Source organism: Sorex araneus, chromosome 7, assembly GCF_027595985.1.
Source record: "Sorex araneus isolate mSorAra2 chromosome 7, mSorAra2.pri, whole genome shotgun sequence".
In the NCBI taxonomy this organism is placed as follows: domain Eukaryota; kingdom Metazoa; phylum Chordata; class Mammalia; order Eulipotyphla; family Soricidae; genus Sorex; species Sorex araneus.
The window spans coordinates 35,480,509-35,507,863 of NC_073308.1; the positions used below are offsets into that span (position 1 = coordinate 35,480,509).

General features: G+C 55.4%; 1 protein-coding gene across 2 annotated transcripts in view; it reads left to right on the plus strand.

Moving 5' to 3' along the window:
* Positions 1-27,355, plus strand: part of LGR6 (leucine rich repeat containing G protein-coupled receptor 6) — a 122,077-nt gene that overhangs the window by 64,160 nt on the left and 30,562 nt on the right. For both annotated transcript variants that reach the window (XM_055144615.1, XM_055144616.1), the window contains exons 5-6: positions 7,916-8,131; positions 14,478-14,549. In XM_055144615.1, the coding sequence (XP_055000590.1) occupies positions 7,916-8,131; positions 14,478-14,549 (288 nt within the window). The remainder of the gene's footprint in view (positions 1-7,915; positions 8,132-14,477; positions 14,550-27,355) is intronic.

Below are 27,355 nucleotides of genomic sequence, written 5' to 3' on the forward strand. Positions count from 1 at the left end.
GGTGGTGGGGCCTCTCCAGCAGTGCTCCTGGACCCAGAGACCACTCAAGCCATACCTGTCCCCATTGTGTGGGTCTGATAGTGCATAGGTAACAGGATGGGGCTGGCACGGGGGCCACGAGGGCCACACTGCACTGCCCACTATTGAACTGGGGGGCCCAGGCACGCCTGGTGTGCATTTCAGTCCTTTAAACCATCTCTGGCCTCGCAGGATCCCCTTAAATGACTGTCTGATGGCCAACATGAGTTGCTGGGAGTCCTGAATCTGTCCCTCTTAGATTTAAGTAGATTCCGTAGAATGGAGCATAGAGGATGGATCTGAGGAAAAACCTGCAGCTAAGGATCCTTTAGATCCCAGTGCCTCAGTTTCCCCCACTACAGGCCGGCATGGTTCTATCAGGCACCTTTTATTTATTTATTTATTTTTTTATTTTACTGAATCACCATGTGGGAAGTTACAAAGTTCTCAGGCTTATGTCTCAGTTATACAATATTCAAACACCCATCTCTTCACCAGTGCCCATATTCCACCACCAAAATCCCCAGTATGCCTCCCACCCCCGCCCCCCCACCCCCAACTGTGTAACTGATGGATTTCACTTCATTTTCTCTTTACCTTGATTACATTCCATATTTCAATACAAAACTCACTATTGTTGTTGGAGTTTCCCCCCAAGAAAGACAGCCCTACTACCAAGGAAGCATTTGATAGTTAGTTTTCCTTTGCTTAGAATGAAGAGATATGTAGTCCCACTGCTCCAAGTACATAACTCTTTTTTTTTTCCTTTTCCCTTTTTTTTTCTCATCCCCCTTCCCGCGCCTCATAATACAGTGGACGCCACACCGTGTTTCTCCCCGAAAATGGGAAACAACCGGGAAAGAGGGATATTTCCTCTTCTCGGTCTATCAGGCACCCTTTAGGTCGAGCCAGGCGGGTAGAAAGATCTGGGTGTGAGTCCCGGTCGCGACAGTCCTTTGGAGCATTTCTCTCGCTCTCTCTGGGCTACAAGTCCCTGCTGGATGTGTGAGGCTGGCGGGTTCCTTCCAGCCCTCTGTCCTCTGGCTGGGAGCTACAATTGTCGCTCTGGGGAGCAACTTCTCACTTCCTGCCGCAAATTGCTCCCAGTTAGGCCTCGTCTCATCAAGCCAGTGGGCCCGGTCCCCACACCCCCAGATCTCTGGGGCACCCCCTTGGGCTTGGGAGGACAGCTTGATCTGGTTCCCTCTGGATGGGGGTGGGGGCGCGGAGCAAGCGAGGGAGGTAAAGCTGTTTCCCCAGCGCCCTGGCAAGCCCGGACTGGCTCTGAGGTCCCCGCTAATCTGCCCTGTTACCGCAGGTAAGACTCAACCTCAGAACCACTCTGGGCCCACGTGGGAGAGCGGGCGGTTGGGGCTGTTGGTTTGATTCCAGCGCTTAATTGGTATAATTGCTCCCTTCTTCCTGCCAAACCCGAGCCCGGCTGACGGCTCCCCCACCTGCGGACACAGAGCGGCTCAAAAATGCCTTTTTGTCTCCAGTGGCGGGTTCTGCCAGCGCCTCCGAAGATCCTGCAGCCTCTTCCCAGATGGCAGGAAGGCCTGGGACCAACCACCTGCCCGGAGGGAGGAAACCCCGGGGGAGCCTAACTGTGGGGGGTCACCCGAGTGCACCCCTCCTGCCAGGGACAGAGGAAGGGGGGCTCCTGACTCGGGGGGCTCTTCTCTGAGGCACCTGCTGGGAAGGGGGTCTCCACGGAAGGGAGAGGAGGGGTGAGAGAAAATGCAACAGGGCCTGCTCCCCTTTTCCTCTCTCCTGCCTCCCTTCACTGCCCCCTGGGTTCCCAGGGGCCCCCCCTGGAAGGGTGAGCTGGCGGGCAGTGTCTGGGGTGGACAGGAAGTCACTACACAGCTGAGAAAACCAGCCTAGAGGGCCGAAGTCTGCATGTGTGACTGCACGGGGGTGAGAGAGATCCCCCACCCGCATAGAAGCCCCCCTGGGATAGAGCAATCAGGTGATACTTGCATATTTAGAGGGGTTGGGGCCACGTTCAGTATTTGGGGGGCTACTCTCAGCTCTAGACTGGAGGGACCGTGTGGTATATAATCGAAATGGGGTGAGTCTCTTACAAGGCTTAACTAGACTATCTCTGAATGCTGTCTTAACTAGGCTCTCAATACTATCTGTCTTAACTAGATTAGTTTTTTGGCCGCAACACAAATATTACTTGAGATCTACCTGAACTCAAGTAAATTATTCCTTACTTATTTCAGTTTCAGGGCCACACCTGGCTGAGTTCAATGCTTACGCCTGACTCTGTGGTCAGGGATCACTCCTGGTGGGACCCGGGCACCCAGCCAGGGTTAATATGCAAGGCCAACACCTTATCCCTTGCACTATGTCTCTGGCCTCCAAAGTTACTCCTTGTTTACTATAGTATAACATTCAGCATGACTGGTGCCATCCCCAGTACGAAAGGAATGCTTCTACTTTAAAGTTTTTGTGACTTACCCAAAGTTCAAATTTAAGTGGAAAACTGGTCTTTTCTGTTGCTAGTCCATCTATGTTATCCTGGGTCCACATGCCACCCCCAAAACTCTGCCAGCTTTTTTTATTTCCTATTTTATTTTTACAAAATTGTTCTTTTTAATTGACTGAGGTTTTATGATTTACAGTGCTGTTAATGATGGCTTCTTCTGCACATAATTACAACACTTCACCCATTATCAATGTACCCACCTTCACCCCCCCCAAAGACCCTAACACCCCTTCCTTTCAACACCCCTCAATTTAGTTGTGTGCATTGGTTCCCCCGTTGGTTGCTTTGGCCCTTTGTTGTCAGCTTGCCGTGTATCTTTATTTTTTGCTTTTGGGGTCACAACCCAGCGATGCTCAGGGGTTACTCCTGGCTTTACACTCAGGAATTACTCCTGGCAGTGCTTGGGGGACCATATAAGATGCCGGGGATTGAACCCGGGTCGGCCGCGTGCAAGGCAAACGCCCTACCCGCTGTGCTATTGCTCTGGCCCCTTGCCGTGTATCTTTAAACCCCACATATGCGAGATCATTCTGTGTCCTTTCCTTCTGACTAACCTCACTCACTGTTACGTCCTCTTGTTCATCCATGTTGCTGCAAATTGCAGGACTTTGTTCTTCTTTGAACAGCAGGGTACTCCGCTGTGTATATAGACCGCAACCTCTGGATCTGCTCATCCGTAGCTGGGCACTTGGGTGGTTTCCGTGTCTTGGCTCTTGTCCTTAGTTCAGGGATGAACACAGGTGTGCATGGATCCTCTCAAATGAATGATTTTGCATTTTGAGCACACATGCCAGGAAATGCACACCCAGCTGACTTGAGCACACCACCTGACCCCCGGGTCCTCTCAGCCCAAGCTCGGATTCGGGCCTGACCCTTCCATGTGTTCCTCTCACCTTCCGCATGTGTCAGTTTGTCCCTCAGTGTCCCTGTCTCTAGCGTGGGGGCAGGCAGCAGGAGCATGCCCTCCGTAGCCTTGGTCTGGGGCTGCTGGGGGTGGGGTGGGTAGAGAGGACAGAGCAGGAAGCAGTTGGGGGGCAAGTGGGAGCAGCCAGGCCCAGTGTGGCCCTGTCCTGCGCATGGTCACCTATGGCCTGACCTGTAAGGTGGCCCTGCTTAGACCCCCACCCCGGAATGGACGAAACTCAGTGATGGGCTCGGGCCAGAGGTCGTGTGCGACCACATGCAGGCGTGTGGCACACGTGTGTCCACACAGACACACATAGGAAAGAGGAGATTTCCATGCGCCTAAGCACACACAGAGAAAAAAAAAGGGCTTCTTCCTCCCCAGCCCAGGCCCACTTGCACCCCCCTTAGAGAACCTTCCTCTGCCGCCCAGGCAGGGGTCATTGTCCCTTGAGAACTAGGCAGTTCCTCCTCCTGCCCCAGAGCCAGCACCACAGCAGGCTTGTCCTTGCTGGAAAACAGGGCGCGTCCCTCAGAGGCCATGGTCCCACTGGGAGGATCACTGTATCACTGTATCACTGTCATCCTGTTATTCGTCGATTTACTTGAGCGGGTACCAGTAACGTCTCTATTCCTCTCAGCCCTGAGATTTTAGCAGCCTCTCCTTACTCGTCTTTCCCAATGATTGGAGGCTCTTTCAGGGTCAGGGGAATGAGCCCTACCATTACTGTTTTTGGCATATCGAATATACCATGGTAGCTTGCCAGGCTCTCCCCTATCGGGTAAAATACTCTCGGTAGCTTGCTGGGCTCTCCGAGAGGTATACATATACTGTCATCCCACTGATCAACAATTTGCTGGAGTGGGCCCAGCAATGTCTCCATTCATCCTAGCCCTGAGATTTTAGCAGCCTCTCTTTACTTGTCCTTCTTTACTCATTCTTTACTCAGTGCCACATTAAAGGCTCTTCAGGGTCAGGGGAATGAGACCCATTATTGTTACTGTATTTGGCATATGAATATGCCACGGGGAGTTTGCCAGGCTCTCCCGTGAGGGCAGGAAACTCTCGGTAGCTTGCCAGGTTCTCCCAGAGGGAGAACTAGGCTATAAGATGTCGCATGGCAGCATTGTGGCCGCACGCTTTTGGGAGCTTGGTTTTAGTCTCTGGATGCTGGCCCTTGATGGGATTGCACGGCACCGGGGGCAGTTTCTGGGTGTGACTGCCTAACTACTGGAAAATGGGGAATCTGGGTGGAAGAGGCCCAGTTCCGATCTGAGCAGCCTTGGAAATCTCCGCGCCGGGTCCCACACACCTGGGTTCCTCTTCCAATTCCTTCATGTGTGAGGCTTGTTCGAATGTGTGGAGAGTGGCCTTGAGCATGGCTGTGGCTGGGTTCTGGAGGTTTCCAACTGCCAGGGCTCTGCTCGGGGCGGGGAGGAAAACTCAACCTGCCCTCTGCGAGAGGCTCTGGTGAAGACATCCAGGTGGGGGGGCAAGAGACTCGAGTTTTTTTTTTCTTTTTGGGTCACACCCAGACTCTGCACTCAGGAATTACTCCTGGCGGTACTCAGGGGACCACATGGGATGCTGGGAATCGAACCCAGGTCAGCTGTGTGCAAGGCAAACACCCTCCCCACCATGCTATCACTCCAGCCATGGAAGAATGATTCTTTTTAGTGTTTAGAGGCTCAGTGTGGGTGCCTGTCGCTGGCCTGGGGCTCCCAGCCAGGAGCTAGAGAAGAAAAGAACTTCGCCACCTGGGGAGCGTTCTTTCATTTTCAGTGAGGCAGTGACAGAGTGAGGCCCAGGCTGTGGGAGGAGCCAGGCCCAGCCCCCACCCCACCCCCCATGCGGCCCATCCCCTGATGGCTGGGCCCAGTGACTTTGCAGAGACTGGAAGTCTGCACACACACCCCTCCCTGCCCACACTGGCCCCTCACTCATGACACTGCCCTTCCCAGGCGTCCTTGCCTGCATCCCGCCTCCCTGGAGGCCACCCCGGAAGCCCTGCTTCCTGCGTGTGGGTATGGGTGCTAGGTGCTGGGTTCCCAGCAGGCAGGAGACGGGAACGGGAGGACACTGGCCTGCACCCCTAGGTCCCCGAGCAGGAACGGTGGAGGCCCACTTTGTGTGCAGGAAGAACGTTCTCGGGTATGAAATCTGAGACTCCCAGGATTTCGGATGACTTTCCCTGGAGGCAGGAAGCATGGCAGCACCGGGCACGAGGACCCAGGAGAGGGGGGACGGAGAGCATGTCCCACGCCTCACTGGCAGGGCTGTCCCTGTCTGGACCAGTGGCGCTGTCTCTATCAGCTGTCTTCTTGTGGACCATCTGCCTCCACTGAGGCTGCTCACCCAAACCAGCTGGTCTTTCTGATGCAGGAGCCTGGCCGGGCCTCCCCTCGGCTTACCGACCTCCGGCGCGAGGCTGCAGACAGGACAGTGGCTAAGGGGCACACGTCTGGGTTTGATCTCCAGTGCCACATGGTTCCCCGAGCATCGTGGGGCACAGCCCCGGGTTGTCTGAGTAGCACCACATCCTTGGTCCCGTGCATGGAACTACCAGCCAGTTGACTAAGCACTACCAGAGGATCCTGAGCACTGCTTGGGAGGCCATCCCCGCCCCCACCCGCCACCAAATCCTCCAGTGGCTCCCCAGTGCCTGGCCCAGCATTGCTGAGGAGCTTTCCAGCTTCCACCCACTCAGAGGCCCCACCTGAGGTGCTGTGTCCCCACGAGGCTGACCCTTCTCTTTCCCGCATGCCCGTCCCGTGCATGGAATGCCTCCCCAGCCGCTGCCCTGCTGAATCCCTCCCTGGTCCATCCCCAGGCCTCCGTGCAAGCCTTTCTGTCCCCTGGGCCCAGGCCGCCTGTCCTGTCCTGCTGTCACTCTGGGCTGGGACTCTCAGGCTGGCTCCCCCACGGGCTCCACGAGCAAGGGCCGGACACTGTCTTCTTTGTGGTGATGTTTATCCAACACATCCCGAGCCTGCCTGTTCGTAGACACATCTGGAATGTCCTGTGGAAACAGACACCCTCCCACCCCACCCCCCACCTCTTGACCCAGAGTCGCCTGGGGGAGGGGCGGGGGGGGTCTGTATTTTCCCAAAGCTTTGCAGGTGCTCCGGGCTCAGTCAGCAGGAAGGGCTGCGGCCCTGGGGGGGCCAGTCTGGAGGGCCGGGCCTTAGCAGTAGAGGGAGCTCCCTGAAGATCTCCGCTGCCTCAGGTCCGCCCATCTGTGGGTGGGAGGTTTTTCCTCATTGTCCTTCTCCAGGACCGTGCTGACCGGTGGGCTCGTCCACCCAAGTCTCCCACGGCGAACTCAGAGAAGAGAGAGAAGTCTGGGAGTCTCCTGATGGAGGTGCCCTGGGACCCCGTGCCACGCCTCACACAGAGTTCGTGAGGCCTGGGCATGGACCCAGGGGCCTAGGGCAGCTCGCAGGTCCTTGTGGGGTCAGCTGTGCAGGGTGGGGGGGCTCCAGCCCAAGTCCCAGATCAGGAGGCAGGAGAGAGTTGTAGATGAGGTAGGGAGCACCGTGGCTGGCACCCTGGTGCAAAGCAATCTCCTTGCTCCCCTGGGCAGCCGAGGCCTGCTAGAGCTTGCATCAGAGAGTCAGTATCGCGTTTGACTCCAGTTGTTTTCTTCCTGGGTAGAAACATCTTGTTTCTCTCTCTGTCGGGGTGACACATCTTGGTTACAGAACACCCAGAGGGCACCCACTCAGCAAGAGATCCCAGGGTATAGACAGGATCCCCCTTAAACAACTGGGTCCTGGGGCTGGAGCGATAGCACAATGGGTAGAGCATTTGCCTTGCATGTGGCCAACCTGGGTTTGATTCCCAGCATCCCATATGCCATCCCCCCCCCCCCCCGAGCACTTCCAGGAGTAATTCCTGAGTGCATGAACCAGGAGTAACCCTTGTGCATTGCTGGGTGTGACCCAAAGAGAAAAAAGAAAACTGGGTCCTAAATAAGAAGAAATAAAACAAACAAGAAGACAAATCAAATGCCTGAGCCCTTGATGGCAGGAGAAGTGGGCAGTTCTCAGAAAGGGTTTTCATGGGGGGCGGGGGGAACAGGGCTTTTCTTTGGTCCAGTGCAGAGGGAGAGCCCCCTCTCGCCCCATTGCTGGTGATGGAGTATCTGCAGCTATCACTGTAGACAGGACAGGGAAGGACAATGTCCCCCTGGAATAGGGGCACAGACAAAGGTCTAGAAGCCTGGTAGTTTTGGCGGGGAGGGAGTACGGGTGTCCACCTTGGGCTCTGGGTCCAACCTTGAGTCTGAGAAGAAGCTTTGGAGGCATCAACAGGAAGAGGTGGCGGAGGATGCAGAACTGTGGGTTGGGATAGAGACAAACGTGAGCGCCTAAAGAGGTGGCCGGTCACAGCTCAGGGGCCCTGCTGGGGTCCAGGCTGACTCCCCATCCCCCCATCCCGACGCTTGGTCCCCGTCTCACCCTGGACTGACCCTCTCCATCCTCCTCTCCCACCAGGCGCCTGGATGCCAACCTCATCTCCCTGGTCCCGGAGAGGAGCTTCGAGGGGCTGTCCTCGCTTCGCCACCTGTGGCTGGATGACAATGTGCTCACGGAGATCCCCGTCAGGGCGCTCAACAACCTGCCCGCCCTGCAGGCCATGACGCTGGCCCTCAACCGCATCAGTCACATTCCCGAGCGCGCCTTCCAGAACCTCTCCAGCCTGGTGGTGCTGTGAGTGCCACCCTCTGCCCTCCCCGGGGCGGCCTCCCCGCCCAGCTCTTCTCTCGGCTTCGCAGACCCTCCTGGCGTCAGGTTCCCTTCTGGAGAGGGAGGTGCTCATCCCACATGGACCCCAAAGGGCGCACGATGATGCTTGTGTTGTCCAGGTGCTCTGAGAGCCACTCAGAGGCCTGAAACCGGGATGCAGGCCGTTGTTTTCTCGCCGTGCAGATGAAACAGAAAACACCATGGTCTGAGGAACAGAAGTCCAGGCTTGCAATAATTTTCACCCGGTTGGGCAGTCAGACGATGCTTTGGCACAGAGCAGGGATGATGCGTCTCCTTTCCCAGGCCCAGAGAAGCAGGGCAAACAAACCCAGTGCTTGCCGTTAGGTGGCAAAACCTTTATCGGGTGGATCACCTGACAGATAGAGCATCCCTGGCAGGTATTGGGGTCTGGGGTTAACTCTGCCTTCCCAGTGGGAGCTTTAGAGTGCAAATTAGCTCCCAGCTAATTGCTCTGAGTGATTGGTAAGTTCACTGGGATAATTACTAAGGGCTTTGAGGTCATGTGTAATTGCTTGGGGTTTCTCACTAATTGCTGTGGGAACGCCAGTGAGTTGAGTGCTCAATAACAGCAGTGCTCCTGCCCTTGGAACGCTGGTGTGATTTTTCCAAACTGGGGTGGGGGGTGTGCGGGACGCTTAGATCCGTTCAGGAGATGGAAGCGAGTCTCTGCTCTGTTTGTCTCAGTTGTGATGAGTCATCAATTCTAGGCCTGCCCCTCCCCCCACCCCCTGCCCCACCGTCCCCTGTATGGAGGACGAGCAGGTCCTAGCTTTAGGGTGGCCCCAGTGACATCATGAACAGAGAGAGTGTGGAGTCTGACATGACAGTGGGAAAGACGAGGCCACGTGATGGGCACTGGGGAGCACTGCTCAGTGGGGCTCGGTGCAGCGGGAGAATGGAGATACAGCCACTGCCACCAAGGCGCTGATGGCGGAGCTAAAGCAGCAGCCTAAGGGGGATAAGGGGAAGGACAGCGAGACGGCCGACCACAGGCGGTGGCGGCGCCCACACAGCCAGCCCGTGGGTTCGTGGTGCCTGGCGGTTCTGAGCGACTCGTGGGGCTGTGAGAAGGCTGCAGGACAGGCTGTGGGGGGGGGGGGAGGCTGGGAGGGGGCTCCTGGGACTGAAGGATGACGGAGTTAGACAAGACTGCTCTGAGCACACGAAGGATGCTCCCAGCAGATGTCAAAGCACAGAGGAGAGAGATTCAGGGGCTGGGGGAGGTGTTCTGTGAACAGGCCAGTCTTGGGGTGGGCAGCGTGGGAGGGGGGCTAGGGAGCCCAGGTTGGGCGCTCAGTCTCAAGGCAAGGCTGGGGCTTCTTCCCCGTGAGGAAGGGGCATGGGGGTTTTCAGACAGAGGTGAGTAGGGGGTGTTTGAGGAAGGGTCGGTGGGACCAGGAAGACAGTGAAGACCAGAAGGTGAGTTCGAAGGCCCTCGGGGCTCAACGCTGGTCCAGTTCCCAAAGGTGGCTGGAGGGCGCTGGGCAGGACCCTCGATCCAACCTGAAAGCTGGACCTGCGGTGGGTCCAGGATGCTGGAGGAGGGGCCACGGGGCAGGAGCAGGGGCGAGGGCTGGAGGACAGGACGCCTACTCAGGGAACACTGGGCAGCACCTGCTGTCTGCGCCTTCCCACTTCTCGGGCTTGAGGGGCTGGTTTCCAGGGGATGCGGCCCCACATGCGGCCAGAAGCGGGACAGGCTGCTGGGACAATGGGGGGAGCTGTCAGATGGGGGCACAGGAAGGCAGACAGGAAGTAGCTGTGACAGGAGGGGCTTTGCTTGGAGACACGAGGCGGCCCGTGGACAGAGAAGTGAGTGCTCCATCAGCAGGGCGGTAGAAGAGGCTGGAGAAACGAGGTGCCCCCCAAGAGGCCCTGTGACGCAGGGGCCCCGGGCGCCCTGGATGCTCCCCCTCCCTGGAGGGCCCCGCCTGATGCCTTTGTTTGCGAGACCCTTGGACCAGCCTGACTCCTATGCCCTAGAAGTGATCTCTCTTTTTGCCCAAAGATATTTTTCCGCCCTTGAGCTTGAATAGCTTCACCAGAATATGTCACCCTGTAGAACACTCTGCACCCACAGTTCCCGAAACAATGTGGGCCTTTGAGCTGCAGATGCCATTGTTTCTTCATCGGGTGGATTTTGGGGGTATTATATCCTGAATACCTCTTCTGTCTCAGTCTTGGATCCTCACCCTCAGAGACATCAATTGCCCTTATGTTTTCTTGTCTGTTTCCTTTCTTCCTTCCTTTCTTCCTTCCTTCCTTTCTTTCTTTCTTTCTTTCTTTCTTTCTTTCTTTCTTTCTTTCTTTCTTTCTTTCTTTCTTTCTTTCTTTCTTTCTTCCTTTCTTTCTTTCTTTCTTTCTTTCTTTCTTTCTTTCTTTCTTTCTTTCTTTCTTTCTTTCTTTCTTTCTTTCTTGTTCCTTCCTTCCTTCCTTCCTTCCTTCCTTCCTTCCTTCCTTCCTTCCTTCCTTTCCTTCCCTCCCTTCTTTTCCTTTCCTTCCTTCCCTTTCATTTCTTCCTTCTTTCCCTTTTATTTGTTTCCTTTGCCTTCTTTCTTTTCTTCCTTCCTTCCTTCCTTCCTTCCTTCCTTCCTTCCTTCCTTCCTTCCTTCCTTCCTTTCCTTCCCTCCCTTCTTTTCCTTTCCTTCCTTCCCTTTCATTTCTTCCTTCTTTCCCTTTTATTTGTTTCCTTTGCCTTCTTTCTTTTCTTCCTTCCTTCCTTCCTTCCTTCCTTCCTTCCTTCCTTCCTTCCTTCCTTCCTTCCTTCCTTCCTCCTTTCCTTTCTTTTTTTCATTCTTGTTTCCCTCCTTCCATTTCTCTATTTCTTTCCATCCCCTTCCTTCCTTCCTTCCTTCCTTCCTTCCTTCCTTCCTTCCTTCCTTCCTTCCTTCCTTCCTTCCTTCCTTCCTTCCTTCCTTCCTTCCTTCCTTCCTCCTTTCCTTTCTTTTTTTCATTCTTGTTTCCCTCCTTCCATTTCTCTATTTCTTTCCATCCCCTTCCTTCCTTCCTTCCTTCCTTCCTTCCTTCCTTCCTTCCTTCCTTCCTTCCTTCCTTCCTTCCTTCTTTTCCTTTCCTTCCTTCCTTTCCTTTCCTTCCTTCCCTTTCATTTCTTCCTTCTTTCCCTTTCATTTGTTTCCTTTGCCTGCCTTCCTTCCTTCCTTCCTTCCTTCCTTCCTTCCTTCCTTCCTTCCTTCCTTCCTTCCTTCCCTGCTTCCTTACTTTTGTCTGGGTCACGCCTACTGGTCCTCAGAGGCTACCTTCACCCCGGGGCTTGGGGTCACTCCTGGCAGTGCTCAGGTGCATGCATGGGACTTGAGCTGGGGCCTTCCACATATGACGGTTGTGCTCCAGATCTTGGAACCATCGTCCTGCCTCCTAACCAGTCTAATCTTTTGATCTCAGGCAGGCAAAGTCACCATGATTATCGCAAGTTTTCTTCTCTGACACCTTTCACTTTCTTTTTATTCCCTTTTTCTTTAAAATTGAAAACATGAATTCCAAAGCTATTCACAATCAAGTTTCAGCCATAACATGTTCCCACGCCAGTCTCTTCACAAGTGCCACATCCCTCCACCAACGTCCCCAGTCTCCCTCCCACCCTCCAGTCTGCCTCTATCCCCGTGCACCACTTTCTTAGTGTTCCCTCCCCTGTTCTGTTCCCTCTACCCGCCGCAGTGCCAAGCGCCCCGCTGGAGCCCATTTCCGCTCTTCGTTTTATGGCCTTTGAGTCTTTGTTATTCTACGAGGCCTCGTATCCTGTATGTGAGGGAGAACACATTTCACTTTCCACCTGCATCCCTGCCACTCCTCCTACTTTTAAATTTATTGAGACTTTGTAATGACTTGGTTTTGCTCCTCAGTGAATTTCCTTAGTGTTTGATGCCGTTTCTTCTCCCTGCAACATTTGTTTTCTGTGAAGTCTTGTTGGGTCACCTTGTTTAGTAGCCGGCAGCTATTGCGACCAATTTCCCAGCACTCCTGCATTCACTGGCCAAATCTTCTCCTGGGCTTGGAACTTTGTCTTTCATGTTTTAGTTCATAGGTCACACCTGGCTGTGCTCAGGGGATACTGGCTCTGCACTCAGGGATCATTTCTGGTGGGCCCCGGGGACCATATGGGATGCCGGGGATAGAACCTGGGCCTGCTGCCTGTAGAGCAAGCACTCTACCTGCTGTCCTATCCTCTGGCCCCACTGGAATTTTCTCTTTTGCATCCTCTCTTCTCTCCCTACTGTTCTCTGTTGAATGTCTTCACAATTGCCATGTGATTTGTGTTCTTGTTTTCTTATTTTGCAAATAAGAGGCTCCTGAGCAGTGTTCAAGGGGCCAGGAGCACTCCTGGTCATACTTAGTCCATCAGGCCAGGCAGTCTGATACTCAAGCCCCACAGTGCCAGCGACCACAGGGCCTATGCCCAGTGGTGCTAGAGACAAAATTCAGGTCCCTAAGCATGCAAAGCATGCACTCCTGCCCTGAACTATCTCCCCACCTTTTTTTTTTTTTAACTATGTCCCCTTGATAGAGCCTGGCAAGCTCCCCGTGGCGTATTCAATATGCCAAAAACAGTAACAACAAGTCTCACAATGGAGATGTTACTGGTGCCCGCTCAAGCAAATCGATGAACAATGGGACGACAGTGCTACCTACAGTGCTATGTCCCCTTAATCTCGGTGCAACAACACAGGTCCCTGTTGGTCTTCCCCAGAGCAGAGCTTGGGCGGGGGGTCAGTGAGGTTCAACCTACCCTGAGAGTGTGGTCGAGGAGGTATGTGCCCCAGACTCCCCGCCCCCGTGGCCTCCATCTTTGCTGAGACCCTGGGCTCTGCTCTCCACAGTTCCGGAAGGTTAACGGGGTCTGGGCTGTGCATACTAGGAATCTCCTGGGGCTTCCAGCATCTCCTCAGCTCAGCCCAGGAGCAGGGTCTCCCCCTGGGTCCCCTTCACCATTCCCTGCCTGTGTCTGTGTGTTGGGGGGGGGGAGGTAAGAGAGCTTTTTAATTTTTTAAAACTATTTTATTGAACCACTGTGAGATAGACCATAACAAAGCCGTTCATGATTAGACTTCAGTCATACAGTGTTCCAACACCCATCCCACCACCAGTTACTTTTCCCAGCACCAGTGTCCCCAGGTTCCCTCTCATCACCCCCCCTCCCACTGCCCGCCCACCCCACTCCCCCACCTGCCTCTATGGCAGGCACTTTTCTTCTCTCTCCAAGAGAGCTTTTATTGAATTAAATTCAAGATGCGGGGTGGTGGAAGTTAAGGAAAGGAACATATGCTCAAGAGACAACACAGACCCGAAAGAGCAGGCGAACACAGATACACAAGGCGAGATAGGTATTGCAGGGAGAGCACGGGCTTGCAGAGTAAGCCCCCAGATCTCTGGAGCTTTGCTTTCTCACCAGTCCCATTTCTGGAGAAGGGGGCGGGGGGCCGCATCGGGCACCAGGGCTGGACAGCTTTGGGATGGGAGACTTGGTTCCCCTCCCTGCTTTGTTGCTGCTTCTAATACTTGGGGTGGAGACAAGGGATTTTTTTTTCCTGCTATTTTCATTCATTTTTCTCAAGAAATCGGGAGAACATTGTGTCACTTGTTTTCAATTAGCTCCTCCCCTCAGAAGCCTCCCCGGACACATCCAGCTACCCCCCCCCCCCCCGCCCCGCCGGATATGCTCTGGACAAGCCCTTTGCCCTCCGGCACCGAGACACCCCATGTCACCCACTGCTTGGCCCCGCGGGTGCGTCGGCTGGCAGTGGCTCTCCCCACCCTGTGCTCAGCATCGGGGCGTCCGGGAAGGCCCCCTCACTCTCTGGCCTCCAAGGCTCCATCCCCAGCTGTCTCCAGCTCCGGCCAGCGCTGACAGGGAGTTTCGCCCTTAATTATGTGTTGTCTGCCGCGGTTGGCTGCTGGCTCCCAGAAGTGTGTCTGGCCACTGAGTCAGGCAGGCTGCCCCGGGGAGCCGACCAAAGAAGGAGCCTCCGGCTAGTGCCCCTCTGACATCAGGCTTCTGTCCCAGCCCTTTGGGGGAGCCTGCGGAAGCCTGGGTGCTTCCCACCTTCCTTCAGTCAGGAGCCAAAGAAACGCTTCCGCCCAGTGTGGCATCCAGCCCGGGAGCGTGCGGCTTCAGAAGTCCGTCCTGCCAGCCGTTGGTCTCTGGAGGAGAACGGTCCAGGGGGTCATCATGTCCGTGCACTGCCTTCCCCTTTCCCGCTTAAGCCACTGTCTGCACCCCGCCCCAGCCACGGCTGTGGGCACCCCTTCTGACGTCCCCTTCCTTCCCACGCAGGCATCTGCATAACAACCGCATCCAGCATCTGGGGACGCACAGTTTCGAGGGCCTGCACAGTCTGGAGACACTGTGAGTGTGGGGCTGTGGGTGGCGGCCTCCGGCAGCAGGGGCCAGTGGGGGGATGGGCCTGGAGTCCAGGGGTGTGTGGGGTGGGGGGGGCGAGCAGAGGGCCAGCAGGATGGCTGTGCTGGTCTGGGCCCTGGCCGAGCCCCCAGACACCTCCCAGGCCCTTCGTCTAGGATGTCCCACCCACCTTCCTCCTTGAGATGGGTGGGACTTAGGGGGACCCCGAGAGAGGGTACCTCCCACCCCAGCCAGCAGAGATCCCCCCCAGCCCCTGAGATCATGAAGCACAGATTAGGTGCAGGTACAAGAAGGGCCCCATAAAGCCTGGCGTGTGGGGGCCAGAGCGACCACACACACAGCAGGTAAGGTGCTGGCCTTGTGTGCAGCCAACCTGGCTTTGATCCCTGGCACCTCACATGGTCCCCCAAGCCCGCCAGGAATGATCCTTGAGCGCAGAGCCAGGAGGAAACCCTGAGCGTGGTTGAATGTGGCTTCCCCCAAAGACCAAGGACAAACCAAAAAGATCTGGAGTGTGGAGAAATTCACGGCAGGTACGAGTGCCCCCGGGGTCTGACCCGCCACTGGCAGGGAGCAGGACCAGAGGCCAAGGGCAGGAAGAGGCCGCAGGGCCGAGGCTCTGGCGAGTGGGCTCTGAGAAGCAGACGAACTGAACTCTTACGAAGCCCCTCGATTCACACGCCGCCGTCCTGGAGCTCAGAGATAGGCGGAGCACCCCCAGGACACCCCCTCTTTTCCTCTGGAGGCCACCAGCCCCCCCCCAGCACGCTGAGTAGCCCTGCTTGAGCGAACAGCTGCCGGGCTTTCTGGGGGACACTGCCCTGCCTGCTGGGGTCCCTCAGCTCCCAGGAGGGCGCTCCCTGCTCAGACATCTGGGTAGGGCTGGGGACAAGGACCCCCAAAGGGAGCCCCTCGGTGTGGTGGCGGAGGAGGGGCATACCAGGGGCAGGTTCTGTTTTAATACCTTTGTGTCCCCCGCCCACCACACACACACACACACTCCCACCCCACCTCTAGTTGCCTGCTTCTCCCCCAACACAAATGTCAGCCCCAAAGTGGACTTTCCTGGGCCGGTGGGGTCTTGAGAGTTGTAGGGAAGATTTGCATACAAAACATCGAAGGTTAAGAGGTTGGAGATGTTGTGCAGTTTAGATGGATCCAGGTCCCTGCCCCAATGTTCAGGCCTCTCCTCTACCCGTGCACAATGTCACTTGTCGTATTCCAGGGCTGCCCCTTCACTTCCGGGGCACGCTGCCCTGTTGTCTTCAAGGTCTACTCCCCTCCAGCGTCCAATGTGCTGGTCTTGTCCCGCATCACTCTCTGTACTGCGTACTCTTTCCTGGTCTGGAGCCGTGTCCTAGGCCTTTCCTGACCGCACGCCCAGGGTTCCCTGGCATCTTGTGCCAGCTTTCCTCAGCCTCCAGTCTGCTGTCTGTCTGAAGGTGAGACCTTGGCCCGATTCTGCCAGGGCCCAGGAGCTTAAACTCACCCTGTGGTCTCTCTGGGCACCTGAGAGTGAGAGAAGGGCCAGCCGGAGGGTGGAAGGGGCTAGAGAAGGGGAAAGGGGTGGGCCTGGCTGGAAGGTGCCTCTTATCTGCTGCCATCTCCCACCCCCGGCCATCCCGTTGTCTATTTTGATTGACTACCTGTTGGATGGTTTAAAGTGGCCGGCTACATTCACCCGGGGCTCCACTCTTCCACTTCCGCTGGAACACGAACCCCCCCAAGCCTAGCTCTCACAGTGAGGCATTTCCTGAAACGAAAGCAGCAGAGAAAGCCATGGGTGCAGGCTTTCCTAAGGGAGCACTGTGTCAAGGGCACCGCTGGCCCGACCTGCCTCTGGGAACCTGGGTCACCTGTGTCTGTGGTTGTGGAGGGAGAAGGGGATGGGGCCAGGCTGTACCTGGCTCTGCCCAGAGCAGGGCTGCCTCCAGTGAGTCCTGAGGCAGAACTGACTGCTTGGGTAGAAGTCTTCCACGGCACAGGAGCCCAGGTGGGGATGCACCCCTCTGTGCGTCCAGGAAGGTGGGCACAGCTTGGGCTCTGCGCCTCCGCCTTTGTCCCCCCCAGGGACTGCTGGGCGAGTCCAGCTGCTCCCTCAACACTCCAGACAATGAGTCCAGCCAGCTTCCCTTGGAACGTTGGGGGCGGAGCCGAACCCAGGAGTGTGGGGGCTGCGAGATCTGCTGGGAAATCAGGTGGGGCGTGGGGAGGGGGCACACAGACTGGGTGCGGGTTGGCACCTCTAAAAAGCCGAGCAGTGGGATTTCTTCACTTCTGGGGCACGCTGCCTAATGCTTTCTCAATTAGCTGCTGGATGGAGGCGCAGCGCGTTTGGCGCAGCTGCCGCTGGCTCGACCACAGAGCGGCCGGCCCGCCGCGCAGCGCCCACTGCGCGCCCTTTCATCTGCGGCGGCGCCTGGCGCGGCACGCGGAGCGCAGGGCCCGTGCCCGCTGCACAGATGGGAAGGCCAAGGCTGGGACGAGGAAGATGCCCCCGAAACCTACGCTGTGGAGCCCTGGTGGACACTAGTTTGCGGGGGGGCGTGCTGGGGGGGGGGCAATGCTGCTTCTCGGCCGAGACTTAGGCACAGCCTTCACCTCCGTGCGTCTTCGTTCTCTCACCTGCGCTGATGCTTGGAGCTTGACGCGCGTGCGCGCGCGATAAATGCAGTGATGTCATGGCAAAGTCCCTGCAGAGCCTGGCAGACCAGGAGCTTGCCCTGTCCCCGCCTTCTTCCCCCGTCCCCTCCTCCCAGGGCGCCTCCACCCCCTCCCCGAACCCCCACTTCTCAACACTACCCCTTCTTCCCGCCCCCAAGGGAAAACCTCTCCTTCCAACTTTTGATCTCCAATTAAAAAGGGGGGAAAGTGTGTTCTTTCTCCTCTCTCCCCCGGAGCGTTTGTGGTGGAACCTGCAGGGGCAGCCAGATGTGGAGGGGGAAGGAGCGGCCCGGAGAATGAAAGAACCAGCGCTCGGCAAACCTTTTAATTGTTGCAGAGCTGGCACGCGCTGCAGGTCTGACTCCGGCGCTTTTCATGTGAGCTCCTCTCTGGAAGGGCCTTTCTCCCTGCAGCCCTGTAAATCTCCGCCACTTAGACCTCTCTCATCTCCCCAGGCAGGAGCAAGATCAAACCCCACCACCCCCAGCCCGGGTTGTGGCTTGGCCCCATCTGTGGTGGTTCTTAGGAGAGAGAGTGGCACCCAGCCCTTCATCTACAGGGTGGCGGGTGGGGGTAGGTGCTGGCACTGCACACATGTGGCCTCATAGCCATCCCATGGTGACACGGTCACTACATGTGACCGCGCCACACAGTTTAAGTCCTCCACGAGCTTCACCCCACACCCCAACACAGAGCAGACATCAGCTGCTGACACTACTAGGTCAGCCTCAGCAAGTAGGCTGGCTGCTGTGAACCTCACTTTGCCCCATCTGTACAATGGGCTCCCTCAAAGGGCGAGGAGGAAGTAAGACTCATGGCCTGTGCTCTGCAAATGAGCCAGGCAAGTCCAAGTGTCCAGGGCAGGGTCTGGGGATGGCCACTGCTATGTCCTCTCTCCTGCGGAGCCAAATAAGTTGTGCAATTCCAGGAGGTTTGCAGGACTTGAAGGAAGCCTGAACCTGCAAGGAGAGGGCTCTGGAAACACAGTTCCTTCATCACCACCCAAGACTTTGCCAAGAAGCCCCAGCTGGAGCTAGCAGGACCACCCAGCCCTGTGGCTGCGTCTCCCTCCTGCTCCCACGCTGTCCCTCACCCGAGTCAGAGATGAGCGGGGGGGGGCCCCGCCAGAGAAGGTGCTCGTTCTCCAAACGCAGGTGCCTGTGTTTCTGTAGTCGGCGAGTGATGGGAAGGCCCCAGAAGTTGGACCTCCAGCCTCCGAACACAACCGTGCACTAGCACAAGCACTAGAGAGGGTCCCACGGTTGTAGGTCACCCCAGGGATCTGGGTGGAGACAGAGGGAAAGTGTGACCAGGGACAGGTCTCCAGGGAGGTTACAGGGACCCAGAACCAGGCCCTTTTCCTGGGCCAGAGCCTGGGAATGGCATCTGGAGACCACAGCCTGGCTGAAGATTCTTGGATCCCCCGAAACACCAACAACAGATTCTGCACAAATCCCACCCCCTCCCCACCAAATAGGACAAATGTTACAGGAGTGCAGTGGGAGGAGCCCTCCCTCCCTCCCTCCCTCCCTCCCTCCCTCCCTCCCTGGCCTGGGCATGTGATTTCTGCTCCTGGCTAGAGCTCAGAGAGGGGAGGTTCATGACAGATCTGGGGACAAATGTGTCTGATCTCTAAGGTGTGAGCGCTGACCTCCGGGCCTCCTATGACCTCATTAGACAAATCGGGCCCACTTGGAGCCCCTTGGTTGGCTCCACTTTGGGGTAGGGGATGTGTTTTGGGTCACACCCAGCAGTGCTCAGGAGCCATGGCTACCCTCTACTAGCGTTCAGAGGCATCTTAGAGCAGAGCAAAAGCTGGGCTGGTGCCTGCAGAGCTGGATGCGACCCCCGCTGTGCTCCGGAATGCGGGGGTGGGGCCAGTCACCTGCCCTCACAGTGCTCTCAGCACCGCCCCCCCACCCCCGCTAGAACGTGGGGGTCTTACAACTCGCCCAACGCCATGCACAGAGCCTGGAAGACCACAAGGGCTTAACTCTGTTGCTTGCTCCTCCCTGGGCTCCATTTAATACTGGGTGGTGGCTATTTACACATGTGTGGATAGCCTTTCTCCCTTCCCTTCCCTTCCCTTGTTCCTCCCTCTTCCCCTCTTGTTCTCAGAACCGTGTGTTAGGGTGTGGGGGGGCTACCACTATGCCATTTTGCAGCGAACAGCTTTCTCCACTCTTTGGGGGTACATAGGAATTCCCAGGCAACCCACTTCCTGTGATTGCCATCACAAGTACCTCTGGGTCAGAGGCTTTGACACCCCCCACCCCCGACCTCCCCAAATGGATTCCTTGGCAAAATCAAGGTGTGGATCAGCTGGTTCTTCCAGAAGGTTGCAGGCAGACTCCGTTCCACTTCTTTCTTACCCAGAGCGGAATTCCTTGTCTTGGAGACACGTCCTTCCAAGCTCCGCGTCTCTTCTTTTTCTGTTTTGGGGCCATACCTGGTGATGCTCAGGGGTTACCTCTGGCTCTGTGCTCAGGCATAACTCCTGAGTGGTGCTTGGGGGACCATAAGGGATGCCAGAGATCGAATCCAGGCGAGCCACATGCGAGGCACGCCCCCTGCCGCTGTACTGTCTCTCTAGCTCCGTCCGTGTCTCTGCTAACAAGGACACTTGACGCTAGATTTGGGTCTCAGAGTGATCTTGGCTCAAGGCCCTTCGGTTAGTCACGATGCAAACCCTGCTTTTCCAATGTGGTCTTCAAGAGGAGGCTGAAGATTAGGGCGCCCTCATACCTGTGTATGTGTGTTGGGGGGTTCGGTGGGCCACCATCCAGCCCACTGGCTGCTCCATGGCACAGCCCTCTGGGGACTGACCGATGAGCGGGACAGAGGCCTCATTCATCTTATCTCCAGGCAAGTGTCGGTCATTCCTGCGGTTGTTGATAATTCCCTGCAATTAAGAGAAAGAGAGGATCCATTGGCCCCCTCACTCCTTACAGACCACCTGCCGAGAGAGACCAGCCAGGAGTGGTGCACCCCTAGACTACAGACTGGGAAACGGAGGCATGGAGATGACCTGGGCCAAGGTCACCCAGAGCCCCCTGACCTTAGTCAGGCTGCCTCCAGAGTTCACCCTGGAGGAACCCAGGAACTCTTTCCTCGCCAGTTCTTAATCATCCTACTTTTGTGGGTTTATTAGCTGCAAATTTGTAGGGCTTTGTGGCTTATAGAGGAATTTATTGTTGCACATAAAACTCCCCCCCACACCCCGCCCCAGCTTTCTCCGAGGAACCACTAATGACTTCTAACAAGCAGAAAATTGAGCGGCCCATGAGTCTGCCTCATGGCCTGCGACCATGACGAGTTACCAGCGGTGCTTCCAGCTCAGCATTCGCTTCCCCAACTGCCCTCTGCAGCCGGGACCGAGGTCACAGTCCCTGCCACACCGGCCCCTACGGCCATGGGGTCAGCACATCTTCTCTGAGGGTCTCCCCTCAGCCTGCTGGTCGGGAGTGGGGGCAGCAGGCAGCAGGGACAGGAACTTGGCGGCAGGCTCTCAGTAGATGCCCTGCAGAGGCAGCTAGCAAGCGCAGGGCTGGACTTTACTGTCTGTGGGGAGGAGGAGCTGCTAAAAACCGATGCTCGGGCTTGAAGAAATGCCTCAAGTGTGTGCCCAGCTGGCACACAGCCATGGGTTCGAGCCCTGGTGCTCAGATAATCCTGCCAGCCCTGCTGTGAGGAACCCCAGTGACAAAGGGCCCAGAAGCTGGCTTTAGAAATGGCCTAGGGGGGCTGTTGCTGATAGCACAGCAAGTAGGGTGTCTGCCTTGCATGCGGCTGATCTGGATTCGATTCCCAGCATCCCACATGGTCCCCTGAGCACTGCCAGGAGTAATTCCTGAGTGCAAAGCAAGAGTAACCCCTGTGCATCGCCAGGTGCCAGGTGTGACCCAAAAAAGAAAAAAAGAAAGAAAGAAAGAAAGAAAGAAAGAAAGAAAGAAAGAAAGAAAAGAAATGGCTTAGGAAGTGCCCAGGGCAAGTGTGAGGCTTAATCCCAGGGTCACACAAATGATAAATCAATCCTGACTACCTGCTGGATAGCCTACCTGGGTAAGAGAAAATTTTTCTCCTCTCCTCCCCTTCACTCCCCTCCCCTCCCCTCCTCTCCCCTCTATCTTTAAAATGATGTATTCCACAGATATTTGTTGTGTTTTTCCTTTCTCCCAGGAGCACTGTCAAGAACCGGAAACATAGGAAAGTATAGTTCTAGGGAGCATGGAGAGGGGAGGGTACTAGAGTGAGGTCTAGATCCGGAGTCCTTGACAACCTCTCCCTGGTATCATGACCTCAGCCCTCTCACCCCGACCCTGGGCCTGCCCACGGCTCCCTTCTCGCACCCTCTTGTCCTCAGCTGGTCCCGTGCTTGTGATCTTGTGTCCGTACTGACACCGCCAGCCTGGGAGCCGTCTGGTTTCTGAGGTCCAGGCCCCCCCAGGCGCAGGCCTTCCCCACGTGCGCACATGGATGTTGATCAGACACCCACGTGTCCCCTCCGTCCCCTCCGAGCCTTTCCAGAAGTGTGACCCTGCTCTGGACGGCAGCCTGGCCTGCGGGCTGGCCTGGCCCGAGCCTCAGGGTCTCTGTCCCCCACAGAGCTCCCAGCAGGCAGAGTTGGCCTCATCTTTGGGACAAGAAGACTCTGTGCTCTTCTCACTCCCCTCCCCGCGCCTCAGCCTCATGCCACACAAATCCGTCCTCCCCCGGGACTGGGGCGGCGTCTCTTATCTGGCCCCACTGCTTTCCTCTCGTCACTCTACAGTCTATTTTCAACACAACAGCCAGAGCGACGATTGTAAAAGACAAACCGGATCACGTTACTCTTCTGTTCCGAACCTCATCTTCACCCTCGGGATAGTAGCCAAAGCTGCACTCTGGCCCTCAGAAGGACAAGGCCCCCCCCCCACCACCACCACCTCTCTGACCTCACCCCCACCCGAGTCAACTCCCAGGCACAATAGTCTTGAAGACACCAGGAGTGCTTCTACCTTAGGGCCTTTGCACTGGTTGTTTCCACCATCTGGAATGTTCTTACCCGTCTCCTCCCAGACTTTGCTCAAATGTCACCATTTCACGAGGTCTTGCCTCCTGGTCAACAGTTGGGCATTGCTTCCTACTACCCTGTCTTCTGTCCTTCTGTCTTTCTTTTCTCCCTAGTTTTTTTTTCTTCTTGGGGCACACGCAGTGATGCACAGGGGTTACTCCTGTCTTTGTACTCAGGAATGACTCCTGGCGGTGCTTGTGGGACCGTATGGGATGCTGGGAATCGAACACAGGATGGCTGCATGCAAGGCAAACGTCCTACCCACTGTGCTGTTGCTCCAGCCCCACTCTCCTTAGTTTTCTTCACAGCGGTTTTCACAGTCTCACATCCAGTGGTGTTTCTCTCTCTCCCTGTGGTCTAACTCCCACGTCCCCGTGGGTTCAGTTCATAATTGTATCTGCAGCACCTTCAGTGTTTGGCCTGGGGAAAGGACTTAGTGAATACATGCAGGTTGAATGAAAGGATTCATGGCCCCCGACGAATCTCTGAGCTTCTGTTTCCATGAGAATGTTGTACTGTCTCCTCTCTTAGCTTCCCCCGATCCCCACGTGTCATCAGGAGGGGGACACAGGTGATCCAGACTCAGATCTCTTCCCTGAGCATCACTCTTGACGCCCTGATGCTGGTGCTACAGTTGGTGTTCATTAAGCCGCACTCAAGTGTGAGTCACGGGTGGAATAGCCACTTGCTGATCCTCTCGTGGCTGAGGTGGCTCTCAATGTGGGCAGAGTCCTCGGGGAAGGACCCTTCTTGCCCAGGGACAGGCATCTTCCCACAAAGCTTTTGGTTCTTCACCTCAGGGTCACTACAAGTAGTGGTCTGAGTGAGTACCAATCCTTAACCCACGGTCTGCTCCGACCAGACGCCCCTCAGTACAATCAGACTCCCTTCAGGGAAGGGGGTCTTCCCACAGGGGTCTGTCCAGGGGCCTGAGTCCAGTTTTGAGGGTCAATTCTTCAGAGTCAGAAGGGTTTTTCTGTGGGGGTGTAGGGGGGGGGAATGCATGGTAGCTATAAAACGGGTGGAAAGAGCTTGGGAGAGTCCTGAGGTGGACAGTGCTGATGGTCTTCAGTCTGTAGGTTACGGGTCTTCCAGTCCGGGGTGGGGGGCGGCAGGGGCGGGGGGAAGGAAGGGCAGCCGGCACTCTCCCTCCGGGTGAGGAGGTTCATCCACACAACTGCCCAACATGGCTGCCCCCGAAGCCGTGTGTTTGCTGAGGGCGCCACCATTTAGAACATCCAGGCAGAGGCTGAACGCCCTGCCACCCGGAACCCCAGAGAAGATTCCTACTTTGGGGCACAGTTGGGGCTATCACCTCTCACCTCCCTTCTGCTCCCTGGCTTCTCTGGTCCCAGGTGCCTCATTAGGCAGGGATCACCGGTAATCTCCATATCAGAGATCAGCAACCTTGATTCAAAGCAGCGTGGCTGTTGCTTCAGGTATTCTCTGGATTTTCTTTCTGGCAACGAAGCGCGTGTAGGTGGAGGGAGGGGAAGGAGAAGGTGTGTCGGTGCCTCTCAATAGAAACCAATGACAATTGGACTAATTGCTGCATTCACTAATGGGTGGTCTTTTGTGTAGGCTGTTTGGAAGGTAAGACAATGTTATTAGTCATGAAGTTTTTGTGGGTCCCTGGCTCACCAAGTCATCTGCCTCAAGCGTGTGGAGTCAGACTTGAGACAGAGGCTCGGTCTGGATGGAAAGAGAGATTAGGATGTAGTCATTGTGCGCTCTTGCTTTTGTTCCAGCCTTTGGAAGATGAAAGTGGATCAGAGTTTACAATCTACCCGAAATGTCAGCTTTGTATTTCCCACTGGGGAACAAGGCTCGCCCACATTCCTCTAGGAGCCCTTATCTGGGATCTGGTAATCAGCACAAATATTAGCCTTGAGAATAAAACCATACGTGGAAGCCCAATTAATGATCTGAATCCTTCTTTGTTGCGGTATAGACACACCAGTGTGTGTGTGTCTGCTGTTAAGTGGATAATGAATGGATGTGTCTGTTCTGGTGTCTAAGGTGTAGTCAAAGGGAACCAGCATTATTCGAACAGCTATTCTCTACAGAGTCTGACCAGGGGAGTACAGCTGCCTTGTCTCAGGGGGGGTCACCAGTTTACACGTGAAGAAACACGCTAAACAGAGAGGGGGAACTGATTCAAGGTGGGCCTGTCGATCCTCAGAGAGAAAAAGCCTTTCTTTTCTCAAAGGGTAACTCATAAAAGGAACGTAGACCTCCAGATTTCATCCTTTGCCTTCACTATGCTGATAAGCACCGTCAGGACTTTATTCCCCCATGGGGAAACCCTGACTTCTCCTTCCCGTTGTCCTCTTTCCACTCTCCCCGATATGCTTTTTCTTAGCCCTGCTCTTTGAAACCTTGGTGGGAATCCAACTCCGTGTGGCTTATAAGAAAATGTACTGAACCTCAAACCAGCATGACTGACGTTGGCTCTGGATCGGACTTGCAGCAAGCTGAATTGTTCCCCCCCCCCCCCGAGGCTTAGGGTTCCACAAGATGAACATAAAACCAGGGACCAGGGTGATAGTACAGTGGGTAGGACTATCCCTGCTTGCCCTGCACACGGCCAACCCAGGTTTGATCCCCATCATCCCATAAGGTTCCTAAACCTTGCCAGGAGTGATCCCTGAGTGCAGAGCCAGGAGGAACCCCTAAATATCACTGGGTGTGGCCCAAAACCAAATCAACAGACCAAAAAAAAAAAACAAAACAACAAAACAATGACAACCATAAAACCAACCCTCTCCGCTCTTACTCCATAGTGGGGATCCCCAGGGATCTCAGGGATTGGCCGTTTCTGCCCAGTTAGACGGAAAGAGGAAACTGGGGGTAGGGGTCGCATACTCTGCTCCTTCCAGCAATGGCACGGCACAGAGGAAGGAGAGGCTTGGTCAGGGGCAGCTGCAGCTTCCGGGGTGAACTCTGGCTGGACCTGGGAAGGGTTTCTCTGTCTCCTCCTGGCTCCTGGGAAAAGCATGTTGAAGAATTAGCTCTTCTTGGGCTTCTCAGCAATTCCGGGCTCTTAGAGGGCATGGGCTACAAAATCTACACCGATGCTTTCTAGCTGCCGTTTAAAGCACCACAAACCACCCTGTCAGGAAGAATCAGACTGAATAAGCTTTGTGCCAGGGGAGGGTTGCCACACGGAGGCCAAGAATCTGCATGTTACCATCTTGTCGCAAGAGGCCAGGACACGGCCAGCACCTCCAGGCACAAAGCTTACGGATCACCTATGCCCAGACCTTCAGGGTGGGTGCAGGTGGCCGTCCCTGCCAATGAACATTCACGCAGGTGTCTGGGTTCCAGGAGATCAGTGTTTTCTGACCACAACATGTTCCCTGTCTCAGGGGGAAAATTCAGACATACAGATGACCCTGTTCTCAGCCCCGATGGCGTGGTTTTCAATCCCCTCCATACCTAGCGGCAGAACGATGGGCAACTTCTCTCTTTGCCTCAGTTTCTCCTCTTTTTTTGGGGGGGGACACACCCGGCGATGCTCAGGGATTACTCCTGGCTCTGCACTCAGGAATTACTCCTGGCGGTGCTCAGAGGACCGTAGGGGATGCTGGGAATCGAACCCGGGCTGGCCGCATGCAAGGCAAATGCCCTACCGGTTGTGCTATTGCTCCAGCCCCTCAGTTTCTCATCTGAAGAGCGGGGATGACAATTGCTCCTCAGAGGTTTGGCAGGGGAATGGAACGAATTAATATATGTAAATCACTGAGAACTGTGACCGTTACATCATAAGGACTCCTCTGATCATCACTGTTATTTCCACCACCAATTATTCTTACCCCGCTAACGCTGAGCAGGTTTCTGGAAAGAAACAAAAGGAAACCCAAAACCTTAGAAAAGTGTTGAGAGAGCGCATGACTCATTTCGACTGCCAGGACGGGGGTTGGATTCATGAAGCAAGGTACATGTGAACGGAACTTCAAAGGAGGATGAGGATTTCAACAGAAGAGGATGTGGGAAACAGCGCTCCAGGCTCAGGGCCTGTGTGGTTTCAGTGAACACTCAAGGGCCGAAGCGCCGTGGAAGGGCTCAGTGGTACAAACGGGGTTCGGTGTAGAGTCTTGCCTTGCATGTGTGAGGCCCTGGGTTCCATTCCTGGCACCACGCCTGGAGGACAAAAGTGGCAAATGGAGCTGAAAGAGCTCTTAAGGCCTCAGATCCTGTCGTGGAACCCGAAGCCAGTTCTGAAATGACGACTTTTCCTATTTTTCAGTAGGAGAGTGACAGAATTAACTTTGTATTAAAAAATAATATTTTTTGGGGGGTAGGGGCAGAAGGGAAACTGGGGACATTGGTGGTGGGAAATATACACTGGTGGGCTGGAGCGCAGCCAACCTGGGTTCGACTCCCAGCATCCCATATGGTCCCCTGAGCACCACCAGGGGTAATTCCTGAGTGCAGAGCCAGGAGTCACCCCTGTGCATCGCCGGGTGTGACCCAAAAAGAAAAAAAATATATATGTATAGATATATATACATATATGTATGTATATATATATATACATACACACACACACACACACACACACACACACACACACACTGGTGAGGAACACTGTATGACTGAAACCCAATCATGAACAACTTTGTTTTTTTAAAAAAATCTTTTTGGCAAATGTGAAGTAGCAAAGTCTCCAGATTCAAACTCCCGAAGTTCAAATCCTAGCCATGCCACCAAGGGAAGTTAAATCAGGCTAAATTAAAAAAAAAAAAAAATCAGGCTAAATTGCCGACACAAATACGCCAAAACATGCAGAATGGCTCCAACACAATAGAAGTTTATTTCTGGATCATGTAATAGTCCTAGGAGGGTGTTTCTTCTTGGCGGGTGGCCTATTCGAGGTGGTGACTTGGGGACTTGTCTTCTTGGGGCCTTGCCATACACAGGGCCTCACTGTCTTTGGCATCCAGCAAGCAGAAAAGCCGTGGAGGACAAAGACTTTTCTCTTTCATAGACCCTGGACTAAATAGCTCACATCGCCACTGCCCGGTTCCTTGGACGAATGGATGAGACTGAGCCACATGGCCACATGTGCAAG